General features: G+C 39.1%; 1 protein-coding gene across 1 annotated transcript in view; it reads left to right on the top strand.

Annotated features, from left to right (window-relative positions):
- Positions 1–13,048: 13,048 nt before the first annotated feature.
- LOC126248518 (protein OPI10 homolog) overlaps positions 13,049–24,292 on the top strand; it is a 77,526-nt gene continuing 66,282 nt past the window's right edge. Inside the window, exon 1 of the mRNA XM_049949567.1 lies at positions 13,049–13,183. Within this exon, the coding sequence (XP_049805524.1) occupies positions 13,154–13,183 (30 nt within the window). The 5' untranslated portion in view covers positions 13,049–13,153. The remainder of the gene's footprint in view (positions 13,184–24,292) is intronic.

Here is a 24,292-nt window from a genome sequence, read left to right as displayed (position 1 = left end):
GAGCCATGTTTCCTCTATAACGGTTTATAATTGCGAAAGTGTTGCTAGTGCAGGATTTTGTGCAAGAACTGACGTCTCAGTTATGTCCCATGCGAGGTGATCTGGTTGGCCAAATCATTCTGTTGAATTGTTCAGAATGTTCTTCAAATCAATTTCGAACAATTGTGGCCTAGTGACATGTGCATTGTCAGTCATAAAAATTCCATTGTTGTTGTCTGAACATGAAGTCCATGAATGGTTTCAGATGGTCTCCAAGTACCCAAACATAACCAGACGACTCAGTCCATTCCATGTAAACACAGCACACATCATTATGGAGCAACCACCAGCTTGCACAGTGCTTGTTGAAAGCTTGAGTCCATGGCTCCATGAGGTCTGCATCACACTTGAACCCTACCATGAGCTCTTATCAACTGAAATCGGGACTCATCTGACGCGACCACTGTTTTCCAGTTGTATAGGATCCAACCAATATGGTCAGGAGCACAGGAGAGGCTCTGCAAGTGATGTCACGCTGTTAGCAAAAGTAGTTGCGTTAGTCATCTGCTGTAACGGCCCATTGACGCCAGATTTCGCCACACTGTCCTAACTAATACGTTCGTCGTACGTCCCACAGTGATTTCTGCGGTTATTTCATACAGTGTTGCTTGTCTGTCAGCACTGATCACTCTATGCAATCGCCATTGCTCTTGGTCTGTAAGTGAAGGCCATCAGCAACTGTGTTGTCCATGGTGAGAGGTAATGTCAGAAATTCGGTATTCTCAGCACACTCTATGCACTATCTACCTCAGAATATTAAATTTTTAACGATTTCCGAAATAAAATGTCAAATGCATCTAGTTCCAACTGTCACTCCACGTTCGAAGTCTGTTAATTTCCATTGTGTGGCCATAATCATGTTAGACACTTTTTCATGTGAATCACCTATGTACAAATGACAGCTCCGCCAATGCACTGCCCTTTTATCCTCCTGAAACCCAGACACATTTTTGTAGAAATTATAAACGAAATTGTTAATTTTGTGTTTCTTTGGGCCTAAAACTACTTTAGTAAATTCTTAAACAAATCTCTTACGAACAATTTTCAAGAAATTGTGTGTACAGGATACTGTACTTTTGGGTTCTGTCCTATGAAAGGTATATATAAATTCACTAATGATATCGAAAGTAAACAAATGTAATATTATTCAAACATATTTATTGAAAGTAATCAAATGGATTAAAATATATGTTAAAAACACACTTTGGTGAAATTTAAAAAAGTAACATACATAGTAAATAAAACATATAACACAGTCATGGGAGATTATTTTTCATGAAACATTTTAAAACAGTTTCTTTTCTCTGTAAGGCATAGGAAAATGTTACAAGTTGTACATTGTGTTCTTGTTCTTTCTCTGCTTCTACATTTTTGCCAGTCTTTAACATCATAAATTGCTGGCATGTGTGCAGATTTTGATTTTCTCACATTTTAATGAGGAAGTGGAACACGCACTTTTCTTCATTTTTTACTTGACTGTTCTTCTTCATCTTGTTCACTGTCTTCTGCATTGCTTGTTACTTCCTCGATATCAATGTACAGAAGTGCTTCTCTGAGCATAAGTTTGCACTTTCTATGTTGAGGAATATTTTTTCAAGGTACCCTCTCTTGAATTTTGTCCGTTCTGAACTGTATCCCAGAATTAATTACTGACATGTCAATCAAATGAAATATAGTTATAATAGTCCATTTCTTGGTTCTGGCTCTCATGGAACAATATGAGAGCATTCTGTCAACGAGGTCCACTCTCCCCATTTTGTATGCTTGGTTGGCTACTGGTCTGGTGACTTCAATCTGAGTCTTGTCCTTTTTGCTGTACCGTAAGCACTTGTCTGTTGGGTCCACACTATCAGCAGAAGACATCACCATTACACTGTTTCTGTCCATCCATCTAACTAAACATGAATTTCCATCATAATGGACAAGCATATCTGATGACCCTCCGCCTTCCATAGTAAGCTCCTTGTCAGTTTTCAGTCTTGCCTCCTTGGATATCCTGTTTTTCTGGATAGTGTCAGTTGAAGTGAAACCTCTTTTCAGTAGCTCACATACCAGCTTCAGACTGGTAAAAATCTGTCATGATAGATTGAATGTCCAGGTAAGACTTTTGGTCAACTGGATTACAGTCAATTCACCTAAGCCAAATCCTTGGTTAGTATAATCAGGGTATGTGGTCTTACGCTGATAAAACATAAAGTCTATCACAAGTCCATTGTTATTTGCAAGAACGAACACTTTCAGACCAAAAGGATTTGGCTTGTTTGGGCAGTACTGCTTCAGACTACTTGCACCGGAAAATGGTACCATCAGCTCATCTACTGCCACATCTGCCTCTTTTCCTTGCTTCAGACACACTTCTCTAATTTTTGTGATCAATGGGTGTAATTTCCAAAGCCTGTCCCTTTTTCTTTCTTCTTCTTTGACATCATAATCAAACACTACATTCAAACTGGTCCTAATTATAAATAATCCGTTCCTAGTCATGTTATCACTTATCACAGATGTTCTCGATTTGTTATCCCAATACATATGGATAATAGGATATTGTAAGCAGCTCATGATCAGACATATGCCAATAAACATCTCCAATTCAGTTAAATCTAAAACTAAAGGCCTTCCATTCACTTCAGTGTAAGTTTGACAGGTTTTCTAAACTATTAGTTGCAATATGTCATTGTTCAGGTCCTGTCTAAAATAGTCAATGTATCTGTAGTTGCTAGTATCTGTTGGAGGCAGTGTTGGTTGGTAAATTGTTACTGAAGCTGGGTTGAAAGATCTTCTTCGCCAGTGGCACCTCAGTGCAATCAGAAGAGAAACCTAGAATTTGAAATATATAATTTAATTTATTTGAATACATGTTGATTCTTTGTTATCTGTTCATACATTAGCACTTATTAAAGAAAGGGTAAATCCTTGCAAATCTTTGCAAAATTTTGGGGCAGTAAAATTATTGTTTAATTGCCATTCTACAAATATGTTAACTCAAATTCCTCCTCTGATTCTTCACTGTCAGATTCGTTTTCATTTATATTCTGTAGCAGTGGTGGAGTCACTGTTGCACTGGTGTTACCATTTTATGACACATTATCATCGTCAGAAATTCCTCCAGGTATGGTAAAATTTCATAATCTGAAATAAAAGTAATTACCACTATCATATTTACATATTTTAATTTAATGTTCACTATTATAATTATTAACAATATTAATAACATATTATTAATGAATATACTGTTTCATAAATTAAACAATCAGTTTTTGCATATGAAACATTAATGTAAAATTTTACTAATGAGATAAGTACAGGATACTGAATCTCTCGATTGTGAAGGTCAAAACCTCAAGTAAAACTGAACACAAAATTATTTCTTTCTTCTTAAAATAATTCTCAGACATTTATAAATAAATCTTGCTTTGTTATATGTGCTAAAATTAAAGTGATAACTTGTAATTCACACTTACCTCGAAGGATGTTTCTTTCACAGCGGGAGCTGGTTGCTGCCATTTTCTAAAATGATGGTTTAGAGAGACACTGTGAACAGAAGATCAGGTTCAAGTACACAAAATGCTTCCTAGATGTCAGCTGCAAGTGTCGTGCAAGGAGAGAAAGACTATTTCATGCTGCCATCTGGCGGAGAATTTTTTAAACTTGAAGTACAGTATACTGTTCCAGGGTCCCAGGAGGTTATACCATGTGTACACGGTACTACCGCCATCTGTATATGTGCTTATCGCTATCCCACGAGTTTTGTCACTTCAGTGTAATTTAGCTGTAAGAATTTGAATACTTGTGCTTCATTTTAGATCTCTCTGCAGATGTTATCCTAGGAATTCCACATCATCAATAAATTTTAAACTTTTGTTATTAATTTGAAATGTGTGGCCATTTTGTTGCTTTTCATGGGATGTACGAAAGTTTATGGCAGCAGTTTTTTCAGTGATTCTCAGTAGTTTACACAGTGTTTTAGCTCCATCAGTGATATGTCTGCTGGCGACTGAAGGTGTTTTCGGTCCACCCCTGCAAGCAAAACGCAGGTGTCATGAACAAATACAGATTTCTGTTTTCAATGAATAGTTTTAGTCAGATCATTGATATGCAAGGGAAACAATATTGTCATAATACTGACCCTTGTGGCACACCATATTTGAGTGACCTTTTTCTGATGAGTATGTTGTATTATGATGACAAAATCTATGTCATTGTGAGATGAAGGCTGCTACTGTTAGTGTTGAACTTGCACTCGCACTGTTTATCAACTATATTTTATATTAATTGTGTTAATGCTGACTTCTCCTTTACTATACATTCGAACACTCACACAGTTCAACGCAATTAATGTGATGCCACAACTTCCAAATACAGACGTAAACAATCTGATGGATGAAAATTCTTCGGAAGGCATCAATACAGACTGGCAAGAAGTGAAAAGCAAGCGAAGAGGCAGAAGAAATTCGACTGTAGCGAAACAGGAAAATGAACTGGGCAAAACCACTGAAGACACAGAAAAAGAAAAAAAAACGTCTTACAAGACTGTGCTACAAAATTGAAAATCTGGTGAACAGTGTTTAGGCCCACTATACAAACGTTTGTGAATGCTAGTACTAAAAACAAAAATAAAGCCATAATAGGTATTGGCGATGAAAAAAGAATGCTGTATGGTGACAAAAAAGCCTGGTTCCACCTAAGCAAACTAATGAGGAGGCACCACAGCTGAAACTGTAACTAACTTCTTACAGAACACTTTCCCAAGTCACATCAATTTTACAATTGAAAAATTGGAAACAAAGGGAATAAATAATAGATTCAAAATTGGTGTTGATTTCGACGTAAAAGATAAAATAATGGACAACAGTATATGGCCAAAGAACATTCTGATAAAACGTTTTTTATTCCGGCAGGTGCCCAGTGCACCAGTGCTATAAACTCCCAAGACCAAGAACATTCCAGTGAAAAAGGAAATGATATCATTGAAGAAAATGCTGTCTTTGTTATAGCGAGTGTAAATGTTCAGTGCCTCAGAACGGAACTTGATACATTATCACTGTCTGTTGACGAAGTGAGACCTGATGTTATTGTGTATATGTGAACACTGGCTAGCCCAACCAGAAACAGAATACCACAGAAACATTGAATATTTATAAATGGTGAATGCATGGTGTAGAAAAACTACTATCCATGGTGGTGTAGCTGTGTATGTAAATAGTAAACTCAGTGCGAATAAAATTGACTTAAGTAAGTTTTGTGTAGATCTAGACCTAGAATTAGCTGCTTTGTGACTGTCAGATGCCAACTTAACTGTTGTTTCTGTGTACCATTCACCAGATGGAAATTTTGAAAATTTCCTCATCCAGTTGGAAAGCTGCCTGTGTTACCTAGTGCAGTTAAGGAAAAAAATTGCTTTATGTAGAGACTTCAACATTCATATTAGAGAAGGTAATGAATAAGAAAGAGCTTTCATGAACTTAGTAAGCAGCTATGGGCTATTTGTAGGAAACTCTCTACAAACAAGAGGAGCTATTTGTCTTGACACAATTGTGACAAAGCTAAATAGTTGGGACTACAAAGTAAGTGTGGTGGACCCTATACTAGCAGATCACCATGCACTAATCATGAAGTTAAGGACAAATACAGTAAGTACACAACAAATTCCCAGCTGACATTCAAATTATGTGTTCAGAAATAGTGTTATTACAAAGAAAAGCTTACATGATTTCAAAACTACAGTGTCTTCTATAGATTGGCACCAAATAATTGATGAACTGCCACCAAATTCGGCATTCAATCACATGTTCCAGACCCTTAAAGTGAAATTTGAGGAACATTTTCCTTTAAAACCCAAGAGATATTCAAGTGCTAAATCAAAATGTAGGCAAAAAACTATCAAAGTAAAGAGGTGGTATACTCCTAGAGTAGCTAAAATAAAATGTATTGTCCAAATACTAAATGACAAGGTCAAAGCTGCTAAAAGATAGAGATATTAAGGATAGACTGTACTCTAGTTATTTACAGACCAAAAGGAAATACGGAAAGGAAATAGGAAAAGCAAGGTAGGAAAGCAATGCCAGATTTATTGAAGAAGCTCACAGTCCTTGTAAAGCAGCATGGGATCTGGTTAATGAGCACAGGAAAAAGCCCACCTCTTGCTCTAATTCTTGCAGTCAAGATGAGTTTAATGACTATTTTATAAAAATAGTGGAAAACACAGTAGATGTAATTCCTAACTTTGGAATAGATCCTGCAGTTGCTGTGAAATTTGAAAATAAATGCAGCATGGTAATGTGGTAGAGAGTGTATCCAAAAGAAATAATAATTCCTGTAAAAAGCTACAAATCTTCAGGGAGTCCTGATATTTATGGCATGTCCTGTACTATGTTAAAAACTATAATCAGTGAAATTGCACAGACATTAACAGTAGTAATAAATAAAAGCTTGCATGCAGGGGAATTTCCAGACTTCCTGAAAGTAGCACGCACAGTGCCTGTTTACAAAAAAGACAGTCGACATGAAGTGTCAAGCTACAGGCCCATATCTATAATACCAGTACTACCGAAGATGATGGAGTCGATAATGAAAGAACAACTATTACATTACACTACTGGTCATTAAAATTGCTACACCACGAAGATGACGTGCTACAGACACGAAATTTAACCGACAGGAAGAAGATGCTGTGATATTGAAATGATTAGCTTTTCAGAGCATTCGCACAAGGTTGGCGCCTGTGGCGACACCTACAGCGTGCTGACATGAGGAAAGTTCCCAACAGATTTCTCATACATAAACAGCAGTTGACCGTCGTTGCCTGGTGAAACGTTGTTGTGATGCCTTGTATAAGGAGGAGAAATGCTTACCATCACGTTTCCGACTTTGATAAAGGTCGGATTGTAGCCTATCGCGATTGCGGTTTATCGTATCGCGACATTAGTGCTCGCGTTGGTCGAGATCCCATGACTTTTAGCAGAATATGGAATCTATGGATTCAGGAGGGTAATACGGAGCCCCGTGCTGGATCCCAATGGCCTCGTATCACTAGCAGTAACTGGCTGTAACGGATCGTGCAGCCACATTTCGATCCCTGAGTCAACAGATGGGGGCGTTTGCAAGACAACAACCATCTGCACAAACAGTTCGACGACGTTTGCAGCAGCATGGACTATCAGCTCAGAGACCATGGCTGTGGTTACCCTTGACGCTGCATCACAGACAGGAGCGCCTGCAATGGTGTACTCTGTTGTGGATTGGCAGGAGAGCCAACCCTTATAGAGGAAGCCGAAAGGCACGCGTTTTAAGCTCACGCAGGCTGGCGTGAGGTCTGGAACAGGACAAGGAAATTAGAACTTACAAAAACGGACGCAGATGGTGGAATACTTAACTTTAATCCATTAATGTTGAACGTAGCTCTTGTCTGTACATTCTTTACATTATCAATAGCAACTGATAATGGCGCCTTGCTAGGTCGTAGCAAATGACGTAGCTGAAGGCTATGCTAACTATCGTCTCGGCAAATGAGAACGTATTTTGTCAGTGAACCATAGCTAGCAAAGTCGGTTGTACAACTGGGGCGAGTGCTAGGAAGTCTCTCTAGACCTGCCGTGTGGCGGCGCTCGGTCTGCAATCACTGATAGTGGCGACACGCGGGTCCGACGTATACTAACGGACCGCGGCCGATTTAAAGGCTACCACCTAGCAAGTGTGGCAAAACGTCATTTTCTCAGATGAATCCAGGTTCTGTTGACAGCATCATGATGGTCACATCCATGTCTGGCGACATCACAGTGAACGCACATTGGAAGCGTGTATTCGTCATTGCCATACTGGCGTATCACCCGGCGTGATGGCATGGGGTGCCATTGGTTACATGTCTCGGTCACCTCTTGTTTGCATTGACGGCACTTTGAACAATGGACGTTACATTTTAGATGTGTTACAACCCGTGACTCTACCCTTCATTCGATCCCTGCGAAACCCTACATTTCAGCAGGATAATGCACGACAGCATATCAAGGCCATTATTACGGCCAGAGGTGGTTGATCTGGGTACTGATTTCTCAGGATCAATGCACCCAAATTGCGTGAAAATGTAATCACATGTCACTTCTAGTGTACTATATTTGCCCAATGAATAGCCGTTTATCATCTGCATTTTTTTCTTGGTGTAGCAATTTTAATGGCCAGTAGTGTACTTTGAAGGAAATAGTCTCTTTTATGATGTGCAACATGCCTTTCGGAAGGGCAGGTCAACAAAAACTGCTGTACTTGACCTGGTTACATACATAAGTCAGGGTTCTGAAGACAAAGCGTCTATAGCACTAGTACTCTGTGACCTTAATAAGGCATTTGACTGCATCCCACATAAGGCCCTGCTCAGAAAGCTAAAAACATATGGTATAGGGCAGGGCTTAACAACTGGCCGGTTTTGAGCGCGAGTACTCGCGTCTGCTCAGGCACGTGCTCGCGAGCAGGTGCAAGGTCGCGGAGAGGGGAGGGAGGGGAAATGCGCGCACACATTTGAATAGGGCCGCAGCTTGCCTATTGAAATAGCGCTGACTGTGTAACGTTTAAAGTACTACGATCAGCTCTAACAGTCACTTCGCTGGTTAAGAATTATGTCACATCACCGTTGTGTAACCCCAACCATGCTTTCGCAGTTGGGAAGAATTGTATTTGTTTACAGAAAAAGATGGTGTTGCAAAATATTAGTATGTCACAAAACGCTGAATTCTTTTACGAAATTTAATTTGCAGCGACATTATACGTCGCACCACGCGAAAGACTACGGAAGTGGAAAATGTGATGGACCAGATCGTGCACAGGAAGCTATTAAACTTAAAAGAAAGCTATACGAAGAAGATCTGGACGACGAAGGAAAAATCAACTGAGGCAGCTCTGAGAATGAGTTACAAAATTGCTTTGCTTTTAGCGAAATCCCTGCACCCCTTATCTGATGGCGATTTAATAAAAGAATGTTTGGTAGTTGCAGCGGAACATTTGTGTCCATCTCAAGTTGAACAGTTTCGGATTGTGCCATTATGTATCATGACCATTATGCGCCGCATACAGGACATGGTAGACGACGTCCAGAGCCAGCTTGCAAATATCTGTATAGATTTTATGGCTTATTCTCTAGCTCTGGACGAAAGTGTTGATATCACTGGAACAGCGCAGCTTGCCATATTTATTAGAGGTGTTAAGAGAGATCTTCAGGTGAGGGAGGAGCTCCTCGATGTAGTAGCCATGAAGAACACTACAACCGGAGGTGATATTTTAAGTAGTATTGAAGAAAGTGTTGAAAATATAGGACTGTCGTGGAATTCTTTAGTTTCAGTGTCTATAGACGGTGCACCAGCGTTGACAGGGAAAAAATCAGGTTTCGTTGCGCTGTTGAAGGAAAAAATGCAAAAAATTACCGTGCCCAATGAAATATGGGTCGTTTACTGTGTGATCCACCAGGAAAACGTATGTGCAAAGAGTATCACTCTAAAAAATGTAATGAATGTTGTTGTTCGTACAACCAATTATATAAGGAAGCATGGGCTACAACACAGGCAATTTAAAAGCTTTCTTGAGGATGTAGAAAGCCAGTGTGGTAGCCTGCCTTATTACAGCGAGGTCCGCTGGCTTAGTCGTGGCGAATTATTAAATCGATTTTTTTGCCTATTAGATGAGATAAATATGTTCATGGAAATAAATAACATGTGTGTTCCTGAATTGAGCCATCTGAATGCTTTGAACATTTCACTACAAGGTAAAGATCTGCTAACTACTCTTTTCATAGATCGAATACGACCTTTTAAAATGAAATTGACACTTTGGGTGAGTCAGCTGGAAACAGGATATCTAGCTCATTTTCCTAAATTATCATCCATGCAAGATGTCCACAAAGACTGTGAACGTTGTTCACATAGTTTAGTTGCCCTTAAGGAAGAATTTGATCAACGCTTTCAAGATCTGACAGCACTAGACAGTGATTTTGATCTGTTCTCCTCTCCATATTCAGCGAATATTGAAGAGATTCGTCCTGAGCTGCAACTAGAAATTATTGACCTGCAGTGTTACAGAGAATACAGAGACAAATTTCAGACAGGAAAAACATTTTGGAATTCTACAGACACTTCCCTCAGGATACATTTCCTCGTTTGCACAAACTGGCGGCTACAATAATATCAATGTTCGGTTCCAGGTATGTTTGTGAACAACTGTTCTCTGCAATGATATGTAGCAAGACGCACCTGAGAAATGCATTGTCTGATCGAAATTTAAACTGCACGCTGCGCCTACGATGCACAAGAACAATTACTCTGAACATAGACGCAATTGTAAAGGGCAAAAAGTACAAGATAACCGAGAATCCTACACTTCAGTTACACCTTTTATTGTGTAATAGTTCACAAACTAATACGAGTGTAGAGGCATACACTAAGCTAATAAAATTATGTGGCACATGTACATTCTCCTTTATTTGTTTCATTTGTCGCAGTAATAATTCGTGAGTGATATCCCTGCAGGTGGCCGCGGATTTTCATTGACTGGAGGCTGCTGTTGTGTGCCCCATGTGACTCTCCCCACTCTCCGCTCTGGTCCGGTAGGGGGGTAGCGTGCTCGCGCTGCTCCGTGCTCGCGCCTTGCTGCTCACAGCTTGCTCCGCGAGCACGTATGTTGTGATGCCCTGGTATAGGGGGATCTGTCCTGCAAGCTCTTGAATCCTACCTGAGAAACAGATGGCAGATTGTCTCCACGCAAGGAGCTGAATCAGGTGAGAAGAAGCTACAGCGTGGTGTGCCACAGGGATCGGCAATAGGGCCCCTGCTGTTCCTTATCTTCGTAAATGACATAGGCTCCAATGGACACACCTTGCAGTTTGTGGATGGTACAACTTTGTTCTCAAAAGTAGAGAATATTGTACAGGCAGTCCAACAAGCAGAAGTCTTGTTCAATGAAGCTAAGGCCTGGTTTATCATGAACAAAATGAAAATTAATGAAAAAAAAACTCAGAGGATGATATGCAACCTCAGCAATACTGGAGCACTGGGTAAGGCAGCAGAGGTTAAACCTCTGGGCTTTCTCTTTGATACCAAATTAACCTGACAACAGCACACCAAACATGTATGTTCCAAACGTTCATGGGTCGTGTACCTCTTGAGGAAACTGAAAAGTATAGTACCAGAACAGTACCTGCTAACTGTGTATTATGAAATGTTCCACAGTCACATCAGTTATGGGCTGTTGTTTTGGGGCCAATCTGCAGGCTGCAAGAATGTGCTTTTACTACAAAAGAAAGCAATGAGGATCATTACTTAAAGTAAGCAAGTAAAAAAAAAAAAAAGAAAAAGAAAGAAAGACCACTGTAAACCAATTTTTTACCGTTGGAGCAGTTTAAAACTGGTATTTTGTGTAAGCTAAAAGAGCAACCCTTCTACAATATTGATGAATTCTTCTCTAGTAATAGCATAGTGTTTACTTGAGCTGCAGCTCAGTTCCGTAACTCCAGCAGCAACAGTTATTTTTAATTTCATTATACACTTGTATCTATTTTATTGGTGTGATATTATTGTAATCTATTTTATAACTTAAATATGTCTTGTGATATTAAATTACTATCATAGAAGAGTTGTATTCATGTATTTTGATAATGTATCTTGACGCTGTCTGTCCAGCTGTGGCTGGTGAATGACACAGAATTGGTAATAAAGGTAATAATAATATCAGCGAGTATTGATGTTAAAGTGCAGGTTACGGCATTAGAGCTGTGACAAGAGTTAAATACAAGACAGATGAAACACAAATGTTACATTCGAAAATAGATATTGCACAAGGATAAATCAGGAGCCACGAGGACATTTACAAAAGACTTGAAGACGAAAATGCTGTCTGCTATAGTAAACTAGCTAACAGCTGGCGTGTACAAATATCCTCTGCAGCCATTCCACTCTTACAAGATGTTAGTATTCGTTGATCTAGGCATGTCTAACAATTAATTTGTAGTTTAACAGCTGCCACATGACACTCCAGGACTATTTCCCACATATAACCCATAATTTATTCAATGTTTGGTCTCACAAATCACAAAGTTTATGTGACTCCCTTTTTTAGTCACGTATTAAGTTTTTTTTAAATTATTGATCCAAAAACTCTTTCGAGGAGATTGTGGCATAGACATACAGCACACACACAAACACACACACACACACACACCATCTGACTGTTTGTCAGCGCTAAAATGAAAACACAAATAAAATTGAATAGAGGACACCAGCAATTGCTCCACGACAACTGCAACAGAATTCTCGTGTTTCGAAATACAGCCCCTAGGGAGCACTGATGGAAGTGGCGTAAAAAAGTACAGCCAAGTTGAATTTTTTGCGGCATGATGAAGTTGCATATCTTAAGTTACTCCACTAAAAACTGAGCGATCGCGCATGAAACTTCATTGCAAATGCAGTGTTCCACTAGCTGTAGCTACACTTTTATTTCCTGTGTGAACCCGGCTGGTAGTAAACTGAGTTACTGGACCAAAATATATACACAAATAAAACTACATGAATTTATACAGATGTGCTGTAATAAGTGTGACATGTGGAATTGGTAACTGTTTTGAAGGGAACGTTGAATGGCAGAAGGAGAGTACGCAGAAAGTATCAGATGGGGGATAGTATTAGAATAGGATACAATTACTAGGAAACGAAGAGGGTAGCAAATGACAGGAATGCATGGACAGCTGCACGTGAAAACCTACCCTAGGGCGGTACACAGATGATGATAATCTCGTAAGAGAAGTCCCTTTTATGGAGATATTAATTCATTGCTGGGCGATAAAGATCTAGTAATGCCTTTTAATTTATGATATGTTGTTCTATATTCCAGAAGAAAACTATTTCTTTTAAAACAGAAAGTTTTTGAGTATTAATGCCGTGTTTCTTGTGTTATTTGGCATGGAGGTAAAATATTTTTTCCAGAATAGGTCGATCTGTCGACTTGAATAATATCTGTGCACACTGCACGGATTGTATGTTTGTGTTTTGAAGTGGTGTAAGGGCTTGTTGACTTGTTGTCTTGCCGAGAAAAACGCCTAGGGAAAGTTGTGTATGATCTACATAAATAAAATAAATTTACAGACATGTTTGGTGTAATAGTTTCTGGAAGACTGGTGAGATATTTCATAATGTATAACCATATCTTAGTCGATAGTGTTCTGAACATATATGAACTTGCACACTGCAAAACTAAATAGAGATACGAACACTCTAGAAGGTGTCTTAATTAAGTTTTTTTCTTTGCTATAGATTCCTAAGTAATATGTTGAAAACAGGAAACAAAAACTGAATACACGACATAGTCATCGGATGTTAATGCTATTGTATTGGGAAACGCCTATCAACGGTTAAACTTCTGTTGTTAATAGCGCATCCACAGTTTATATGTCATGATTAAAAATATAATGCACCTCGACGAAAAAAATCACCCCGGCACAGTTCTAGTTTTTGATATGTTGTGTAAAACGGGGAATGATAAACAATTGGGCATCAGAAACCACTAACACCGGCAGGTGATGATAAATTGATATGTTTGTATTAGAACCCTCATGTATAGGAGCAGGATTCAAATCTGCGTTCTGCAGTCTAATTAATTACTGTTTCCACATCCCTTGAGGCAAATGCCTGGATGATGTCTTCAACAAGAACTTAGCCCATTTTTTTCCACCTGATCTTCCACAATTATGTTCGCAAGGTTTGTTAGAACATCGACGGAAATCTGATTAATGTGGTAGCAGGCTGACCTGGCAATCCCACCTCATCTTATTGCCCTTGCTTCACTGGAGAATCAGTAAAAGACCGAAAAAATTAAAAATTGTGAATGATTTCCTCACTTAGTGAGAGGAACAACATTAATGTTCATCCGAAATTGAATCTAATCCATACATATACACTCCACTTGCAGAGTTCAGCATGAAAATATACTTATTCATGCTTTGAAGTGCATTTGCGGGGGGTAACCTACCTTATGGCTGCCATCCGGAAACCACAGGTTGCGTATTGTAACATCTGTTATTAAATAAATTTCTCAAGACGAATATAATTATTTATTTATTTGTATCATCTTGAGAAGCCAACATTCTGTTTTCATGATTTTTCTTACGTTTACAGTGATAGCATTGTCAACCCATCACAGAATTTCAGTTATCTGTATACAGATTTTGCGTCTGAAAATGTGTGTTTTTATGAGTCTGAGAAATAATTTGATGTGAAGAAAGAGTAGAGTGGTTTACACAAGTTGCTACTGCTGCTATTCTTCTTTCTCTCTGAGAATTATTACAAAAGGAAATAAAAAGTATAGCATCAACTGATCAGCACCATATATAGTGCTCGAATGTTACTTGTTTCTTTGTTAGAGTACAGTGTAATAAAATTGTATTTGTCTGAGATAAGTATGAATATTTTGTGGGTCCATATAAAAGAAGCAGCTCTGTGTGTGCGTGCATATGTGCTAAACTGTTGGTCAATAATAATAATAGTAATAATAATATACTCTTGAAGTGTGTTTCCATTAGGAACACTTTGCTCCATGGCTACATTAATGAGATCCGAGATAGGAGGAAGGGCAGCATCGGTTGTAAATTTTTAATCTCTTTATTGCAGATCGATTGCAGCTTCTATGTAGCTATCTTCATTGCTACATGAACAAAAGAACATAATGAGAATCAGACATTAAAATATCAATCAAAACCAGATCACAAATACACCAGCTTGCAAACCATAAATGTACATGTACCATTTATATTCAAGTCATGAAAACCCATCATAAACAAAATCACATGTGTACCACATTGCCATTACAAATAACAAACAGTTAAATGAGTGTGCTGCTTACATTTCCCTGCAGCTAACCTTGGTGTGTGACATCAGTAGTAACTAGCACCCTCTTTATAACTGTCATTTGTATACAACATTTATTAAAATATATTTAAAAAATTAAATGTAGTAGCTTTACATAAAATTACAATGGCATCCTTAAATACAGTACTAGTAACATTGGTTTTTGTATGAAACCTATAATCATTACCAATATTAAAACAAGTTATACGTTATGGATACATATCGCACACTGAGTGCATAAGTCTCTCTTCCAACTTGGCTTAAATAACAAAAACTAACTTATATGGTTGTCAAGTATGAACCAGCTGTCAAGTATGAACCAGCGTTATGATTTCAAGGAGGTACAATACTCAAATTGACTTATAAAAATTTATCAATCTTTATTATACAAAAACAGTGTTAATAATAATGCAGATGCATGCACTGTCTGTGGCTACTGGAAAATGGCTTGGTTCATGAGCTATGAATTTTTTTCTCACTTAATGAGCCATCACACGGCACTACATAGAGCTGTATTTACGAGGTGTTGTGTGTCTTTCTTTGAACCTCTGAATGCCCCTTGTTTTTGTTAGTTAGGGGGCTCTTGAAAATCTCCCATAATTGGTTGCTTCTCATTGCTACCTGCTCATTGAACAAGGTGGGAAATTCTCTGATGACAAAATATCTCCATTTCCTCCAGGAGGTCCAAAAATCTGCCCTTATCCCCTCTATGTAGCAGCTTCAGTTGCGACATCAGACCAGGAGGACCATTCCAATGTCAACAAGACGAGCAGTAAAATTTTGTTTTTTTGTACTATATCCCTCCCCTCTAATGCCACACGCTCATGAAATTTCATCTCGAGCCCAGTTCACCGTGTGTAACAGGCATTGCAATTAGGACATTGTAATTTATATACTCCTAATTCTTGCTGAAGAAAATTTGTTTTAGGTATGTCTATTATTAGCTTTCAGACACACAGTTTAACTTCAGTTGAAAAAGAAATGATAACTTTTTTTTTTTTTCAAAATAGCTGCTGTCCTTGTGCTCATAGTGCCATAATATGGCAACGTAATGAACATGTTGTTGCCATCAGTATATTCTTGGCAAGAAGCTATAATCGATCTGCAATAAAGAGATGAAAAATTTATGAATTGAATGTGTTTTCGATAAGCAAATGTATACTTCTGTGATATTCTTCTGAGCATGCTTACTTGAATGTTCCAAGTTGTTCTACCTTATTTTTTGATTTGTCCCAGTACAAACATTTGCGTTCATCTCTCTTTCTTTCTTTCAACAGCATATATGTTCTAATTCATAGTGCATCTTCCACTTTGACAGTTTGGTTTGATGAGTACATCAGACAGTCTTTCCACTGCTAGCCCTTTTTGTTGGTGCCAGTTCCATATGTTAAGAGTTCTTAATGTATATTTTGACTAAGTGAGCAGAAGGCATGTAGTAATTATTTTTGATACTTCTGTAATACCTGGTGTGGGGGTGTACAACTGTCATTATGTTTGTGATACACGTCTACACTGAGTGTTCATAAAGAATTGTTACTAAATCAGTCATGACTGAGAGGTGCAGCTGCATTTTACGATTCTGTTCAACACAGTCGCTGCTAGTATGCACAAAGTTGCTCAGCTTGCTGTAGTACGGTATATACTCGCAGAGTGCTCATTTATCTTGTAGTTCATAGTGAAGCAGTTTCAGCTTAGTGGTAGTTCAAAGTATACTAAGAAAGTATTGTAACACAGCATATGCATACTGTTACTGCACCAGGGGAGTGGCCATTGACTATGGGGTATGGGCATTACAGAAGTCATCATGACTGAGTCTGCCTAGCTCTGTTTTGAGGGGGTCCTTTAGAGCCAAGGGCACCGGATGAGATTTGAAAAAAACATGGGGCAGCTAGTGCTTTTAGATTGATGTGAGCTTCAAAATCAGTTTTCTTGCCTAATCTGGTTGAGAATATTTGAACTTGTCAATCACAGAGAGTCTTTCAGGTGGCACAAGCCCTTTGTATTGTGTGGTGTGCATTGTTTCTCGAATCGTAAATCCAAAAGTGTCGAAAGAATCTATCCCAAAAACATTGTATACCTTGGGATTAGCTATCTTAAGGAAATATTCTGAGCGAGTAACTTGTTAGTTAGTGAGTGAAACTGGAAGTTTCCCCAGCAAGGATACTTGTTTACATCCATAGGCCCGAAAGGTTTGTACTGGCTGCCTGCAAAGGTTGCAACCCTAAAGTTAACTTAATTTGCTTAGCAAGTACACAAATACTCTAGTGTCTAGATCACAGGATGTTTTCCAATGAAAGTATCTTAAGTACATTTGCTGGATTGTGTCCCAAAAAGCTGCACTACCATTATGCAACATCTTCTTCTACCATAGACAAACTAATGTCAGCATTAGTAGTTTCATAGGCTTGAACTATTCACATTACTTCCATCAGAGAGGGATCAAATTTCTTCAGTGTGTGGTTCAAATCTTTCAGGGTGGAAGTAAAATGCTCTGTAACTTCTCTGTTTAGAGAGCCCACTTAATTCCGTCTGCACAAACATTTAAAGTGCAATTTCTAGTTAATCCCCATACATTGGTGGTCCAGCCTGCATATGATTGATTGGACCCCTTACTAAAATGACTGCAATAATGTGTTTCTTTGTTGAAAAGTGTTCTTGTAATAAAGGAAATATTCTAGACAATTCAATTTCTGCCAGATTCATTAATGTTTCAATTTTTTGTATTCAGTGGTGCAGTTTGGGGTTTCCTGACAAGAACAAGGCCTCTTGTCTTTTTGAATCAGAAATTTAACAAATTGCAAAATATAGCTGTGATAGTTGGCAGTAAGCATCCCACTCGAAATGTTGTTCATTAAATGGTGGAAAAGTTGTAAACTTGGGTAGCACAGGAGACATTCCTGCTATATTCACTAATGCTTGCACTGAAGACAATATAGCTATTGTTGGCTTCTGATAACTGTGAGCAGATTGTGTTAGTAGTTGCTGTAGTTCCTCCATGGTTGGAAAACCCACACATTCACGCAATCATAAAAATGTTCAGAGTCCGATTTGCAAGTGTCACAGGTCCCAAACATAGCCGCTTTTGTAAAGGCAAGCTACAGACAAGTTAATGGGGCTCATCCTGGTTTATCAACAACAAGAGATGTATATATGGCGTACTCTTTCCATGCTGCGTCAAAGTTCTGTCTGTGGCAGAGTCCATGGTAGTAACACCAAAGCCAAACTGGGAGCACAACTGCTGTACACTGCACAGGTTTGATAGTTATTTGTCTACAGCAGCTATACCTCCTATCTTTCTCTAAGAAATTGGTGTAATTTTGATTTAGTGTATGTGCAACAGAGAAGAATTTACCTTTGAAAATTTTACATATCTTAGTAATACCAGTGACGTCTTCATTTTCCAGTTCAATTAATTTGTTAACAGAATCTTTCTGTTGCCTCTGTGGCACTGTCTTTGTTGAATCCCACAATGTTTTATCTTTTATATATTGGATGTATTCTGCATGCAAAACTCATGCTCTTGGTCTCTTTCATAATATTTTTTCAAGACCTTGCTGTATTTTCTGTAAAAAGCTGCAGGTGGCTCTTGATTATGCTCTAAGTGTTGATAAATTCTCAAATTCTTTTACATGTGATTCTGATTTCTTTTGTGTTACACTGGCTACTTGTTATGAATCTGTGTGAATCCATTGTATTTATCATTTTAGCTTTAAGGGCTATTCACCATTGACACTGACAGTTTCTCTAGAACTGAATAAATAACTCTACTGCAGATAGGTTAGGTTCTTTTTTCCTTGATTATTAGTGTACTCATTTCCTTCTTAATACTTCTCAACATTAAACTCAGTGTCTCATGGACTGATAACTCATTAACAATAATGTACACAGTGAGATTATCCTCTTACGTGGTGTCAGTGAATATATTCTATATTTCTATGCTACTACTTCCTGTTATTCTTTTTAGAAATGTTACAGTTGAAATAAATTAAATGAAACAAGAAATATTCTATTTTTTCTCATCTGTAGACTGTCCAATAAATTTTATGTTGACGTCCACAGTAGTGCTATAATAGCATTTGTGAGTAGAAGTTAACAAAATTTGAAGTTAGCTCAGAAGGATTCTGAGATTAGAACTGGATGATCTGTAAATAACAATCAAAAAATGATGCTAATAAATTCAAATATTGCAGCAGAGCCCTCTAGCTCTCACTATACAGTATTTCACAACACCAATCTGCTCAAATGGAGTGTTATCTTTGGTGAAATAACAACTTGTCCTATCTGCAAGGAATATCTGGGGAAGAAATTGTATGTCATATGTCCCCAAATGAGGGAGTCTCTCTTCACTTGAAAGATGATGTTCCGAGAAACAGGTAAGATCAGATTCAAGTTCTACTTCTAGCTCATTAACTTTTCCCTGCAGTCACTTATTGTTTTGATAAAACACCTGCAATTATCTGCAGTTGCTCTTTTCTGTAATCACTGAATGAACTTCCTGAATTACAGAGGCTGCAAGTGTATATTAGCCAACTGAGCTGCATTATTATGAAATATGAAGTGTGGCTCATTTACAATACAACTGGAAACCCCCACATGGAAACATGCAGATGTGGTGGCTAACCCAAAAACCAGCAAAGACCCATGTCAAGCAGATAGCTACAGGCCCATCAGCTTGCTCTCGTCTCTCTCGAACGTGTTCAGGAGGCTATACATGAGGAGGCTTATGCAACACATTACATGAAAGAGCATCATACCTGACAAACAGTTTTTGATTTTGGAGCAGTCACTCCACCTCTCACTAGCTGCTGTGGCTGGTGGATCTGGCAATGAGGGTGCTGAGAGTACCGTGGGGTGGCATGATGGCTTCATGTGCAAACTCTTTGTAATTGGGATACCAATTTTGCACGGGGTCCTTCTTCAGTCCTACCTTGCTGGGAGGAGCTTCTGTGAGAGGGCAGACAACGGGTCGTCCACAGAGCAGCAGATACTCGCAGAGGTCGGTGCCCGGCCCATTACTGGGCTCTCTCTGCACTGCCGATGCACCACTGGTGGCGTGCATAGAACTGGTGCTTTACGCTGTTGATACAGCACTTTTTACCCATAGCATGGATGTCCAGACAATGAGATGCCACCTACTAGTCGGTTGCAACACACTGGCAGCTTAAATTCAGTACTGCCAAGAGCCAAACAGCAGTCTTTAGCCGAAGGGTGCTGACACCAGATCTCTCACCTGTCAGAATCATGGGAAGTCCCATCAATAAGGACAAAGACTGCAAAATACCACCGAGTGACTCTCGAACCAGAGGCTCATGAGGATCTAGCGTATACTTGAAGCAGAGCAGTAGGGCACTCTGTATCCTGTGTTTAACCCCTGGTCATCGCTGCCTCTATACCTGACATTATACTGTACCTAACACTGGTCAGACCAGTGCTAGGGTATGCAGCTGTGGTATGGGGAAAGGCCGCTCTCTCTCACACTGCAGTGCGGCAGAGGGTGCAGAACCGAGCTCTGAAACTCACTGTGTGCCTCTCGAGTCTATTTTCAACTCGTCTTCTGCACAAATAAACAGGCATCCTGCTGCTGCAGGACAGAATCTGGCAGACAGGTCAGTTCCGCGATCAGCTCGTCCTGGAACTGGGCTACCAGTAACACTGCAGGCTGACAACATGTTTGCTGGATCTGCTGCGAGAATAATTTTCTCCACAGCCGCTTCAGGACAAGCATCTCCAAATTACCTGAGGCCAATCCAACAGGTCAGGTAGTAACAACACCACATCGAGAGCTTCAGCAGGAATAACATTCTGATATTTAGCCTGCTCACATGTCGAGCAAAGAATGCTCACCAGATAAGCAACTAGTGACTGTGTCACTGAAAGTGACATGTACTTACATAAAAACAAGAAACTGAGATTTGGTTAGCATGAAGCAAATACAGGATATTTTTTAAAGTGTCTCATAGTCTTACAGGAAGCTTTATGTTGCGACCCCTCATTGTTACACATCCCTCAACCTTCCTTCTCAAAGAATCATGATCTCATGTTAACGCACCTGGCTTCCCTTGGATTTCATCTCATGCATGAGTCACAGGTTCTTGCATTGTGTGCACATTGTTTATGGTGTGGGATACACCAGCCTCTGCAAATGTCCCCATAGCCGGATTAATGTTAGGTGAACAGGGAGACCATGATGCTGGACTTGACCATTCCATCATTCATTAAATTGTGGGCTAGATACTGTTTTACAACGTGTAGAAAACTGGGCAGTGGCCAGCCACGCATAAATCACATCTGCTGTCTTTCTTCAAGGTAATAGTTCTCCAGTAATCTGAATAATATGTAGTGCAGGAATTAATGATAAACAACAGTACCTGTTTATTTGTCTAGTCAAGTGTATGGCCTTTTAAGTTTATCATCTACAGTTCCTGGCCACATATTGTTATAGAACAAACGTGAGGCTTTCTTCCCATTGTTACTCAGTGATTTGCATCTGCTCACATCTGATAATTTATCATCCCACTCTGTGAATCCCACCTCATTTGTAAACAAAATTCAAGTTGTGAATTGTGAATCTTCAGTGCTCCAGCTTCAGATCAATTATTAGAACTGTACTCTAACACAGGGGCCTTGAAAGCTTGTACACACACTGTAAGTGACGTGCAGAATTGACCATTCAAGAGCATGATTTATGCCTTCTGCAGCTCCAGTTTGTTCACTTTTTCAGGATCATCTTTTAATCGTTTCACCGTTTGTTTATCCATATCTGACATGCAAGTTCAACTGCAATTTTCTTGCCCTTGTTACAAATGACTGTATGTCTACAAGTTGCGAATCAGGCTACTGGACTTTTTTTTTTAAACCATAACAGACTACCATGTCTGTCATTTCCTGGATGGAATATTCATCCTCCACAAAATCACTAATCTTGTTCTGATTCCAGCACAATCTCAAAATGATATGTATGGAATGTCTGATATAAGTGATATGTTTGATAACAGCATCACAGTCAGAGGGTTAATTACAGAGACAAGCACAACCTATGAAAAGAGCAATGAATGCCAATGCTACTGAGTATTGGCCATTCTTCACACAGGTAAAATGGCCCATATCTCAACCAGTATTTACTTGCAGACATATATTTATAGAATTTTTCTTTCTAGCGTCAACCTGTACAAATCTGGAATACTTCTTTTCTTTTCCAAACACTTTGTATAATCTAAAGCAAAGGTAAATAATGGTCCGAACATCCTTATGAAATGCATGGCATCAGTTAAAAAGTAATAATAAAATTGTGACTGACTAATTAAGTAATTCATTTTGTAGTTAAGGTACTATCTATAAATTAAGTAAGAGAGACCTATTGGTAACCATTATACCTTAACTACTTACTGAACAATTCCATTTTGGAGTGAGACTGTCTAAAGTTCACTGACGAGAGAAACACTTCAAGAAATTGAATTTAAAAGACTTAATTGTATGTTCAATCCAAGATGGTTTTTAAGACTTTAAGATAATGCAAGCATCTAGCATAAGTACGTCATTTGCATTTACACTCGTGAAACCTGCTATAGGAACCAGTGTCTAAACCTAGCCGGAAGCGACCTATGCTACACCGAAGCACGGAAAAAACTGCTATAGGCATGCATATTCAATTACAGAAATATGTAAACAGGCTGAATACGGAGCTGCGGTCGGCAATCCCTATGTAATACAACAAGTGTCTGGTGCAGTTGTTAGATGCTTACTGCTGCTACAATGACAAGTTATCAAGATTTAAGTGAGTCTGAACATGGTGTTATAGTCGGTGCGTGAGCGATGGGACACAGCATCTCCGAGATAGCGATGAAGTGGGGATTTTCCTTTACCGCCATTTCACAAGTGTATTGTGAATATCAGGAATCTGGTAAAACATCAAATCTCTGACATTGCTGTGGCCGGAAAAAGATCCTGCAAGAATCGGACCAATGATGACTGAAGAGAATCGTTCAGTGTGACGAAAGTGCAACCCTTCGACAAATTGCTGCAGATTTCAATGCCGTGCCATCGACAAGTATCAGCGTGTGAACATGAACCATTCAATGGAACATCATTGATATGGGCTTTCAGAGCTGAAGGCCCACTCGTGTACCCTTGATGACTACACGACACAAAGTTTTACACCTCACCTGGGCCCATCGACACTGACATTGGACTGTTGATGACTAGCAACTGTTGCCTAGTTGGATGAGTCTCATTGAAAATTGTATCAAGTGGATTGACGTCTACGGGTATGGAGACAACCTCATGAATCTATGGACCCTGCATGTCAGCAGCTGGTGGAGGCTCTGTAATGGTGTTGGGCATGTGCAATTGGAGTGACATGGGGCTCCTGGTACGTCTATATATGACTCTTGACAGGTGACACGTACGTAAGTGTCCTGTCTGATCACCTGCATCCATTCATGTCCATTGTGTATTCCGACATACTTGAGCAATTCCAGCAGGACCATGCAACGCCCTATATGTCCAGAATTGATACAGAGTGGCTCCAGGAACACTCCTCTGAATTTAAACACTTCTGCTGACCTCCAAACTCCCCAGACATGGGCATTATTGAGCATACCTTGGATGCCTTGCAACATGCTGTTCAGAAGAGATCTCCACTGCCTCATTGTCTTACGGATTTATGGACAGCCCTGCAGGATTCATGGTGTCAGTTCACTCCAGCACTACTTCAGACATTAGTCAAGTCCATGCTATGTCATGTCGCAGTACTTCTGCATTCTCATGGGGGCCCTACATGATATTAGGCAGGTGTACCAGTTTCTGTGGCTCTTCAGTGTATAACCAACAGTTCCACATGCATTTGCACATGTGAGGCTGAATGTAGGAGATAAGGGGGAATCTGGGTGTACTATAATCTGATTCAAGCAACTAATGACATCTATGAATCATTGGTGGCCAAACAGGAGTTAATATAGATAGTGCATTTCCATCTGCTCTTCTGCATCCACTCACCACAGAGGGAGGGAAAGTAAACTGAAACTGAATATCAAGAAAGTAAAGCCAAATCTATAAGATAATAAAAGTCACAAACCTCTTTACTGCTGACAAAAGAATGAACTTAGAGGCATTAGTAACAGACCGTTTGCTTTGTGTGTCCCTTTTCATGCATCTGAACCATCTATATAGTTGGTGTAGCTACCATAAAACTGCATTGTTTACTGTAGGGCAATCCAGTGTACACTTGGTTAATAAAGTGTCTGTCAACATAGTTTGCATTATTCACTAACAAATCTATCATTATGTTTCATGGTTATTAATTACTTTATTTTACATACAACATATTTAAAAATACAGTTAAATACAGGTGCATTATTTAAAGTTTGTTTTAAAATTGCAGACAT

The sequence above is a fragment of the Schistocerca nitens genome, chromosome 3, assembly GCF_023898315.1.
Source record: "Schistocerca nitens isolate TAMUIC-IGC-003100 chromosome 3, iqSchNite1.1, whole genome shotgun sequence".
Taxonomy (NCBI): Eukaryota; Metazoa; Arthropoda; class Insecta; order Orthoptera; family Acrididae; genus Schistocerca; species Schistocerca nitens.
Note: the sequence above shows the minus strand (reverse complement) of the source record. Positions and strands in the feature narration are given on the sequence as shown.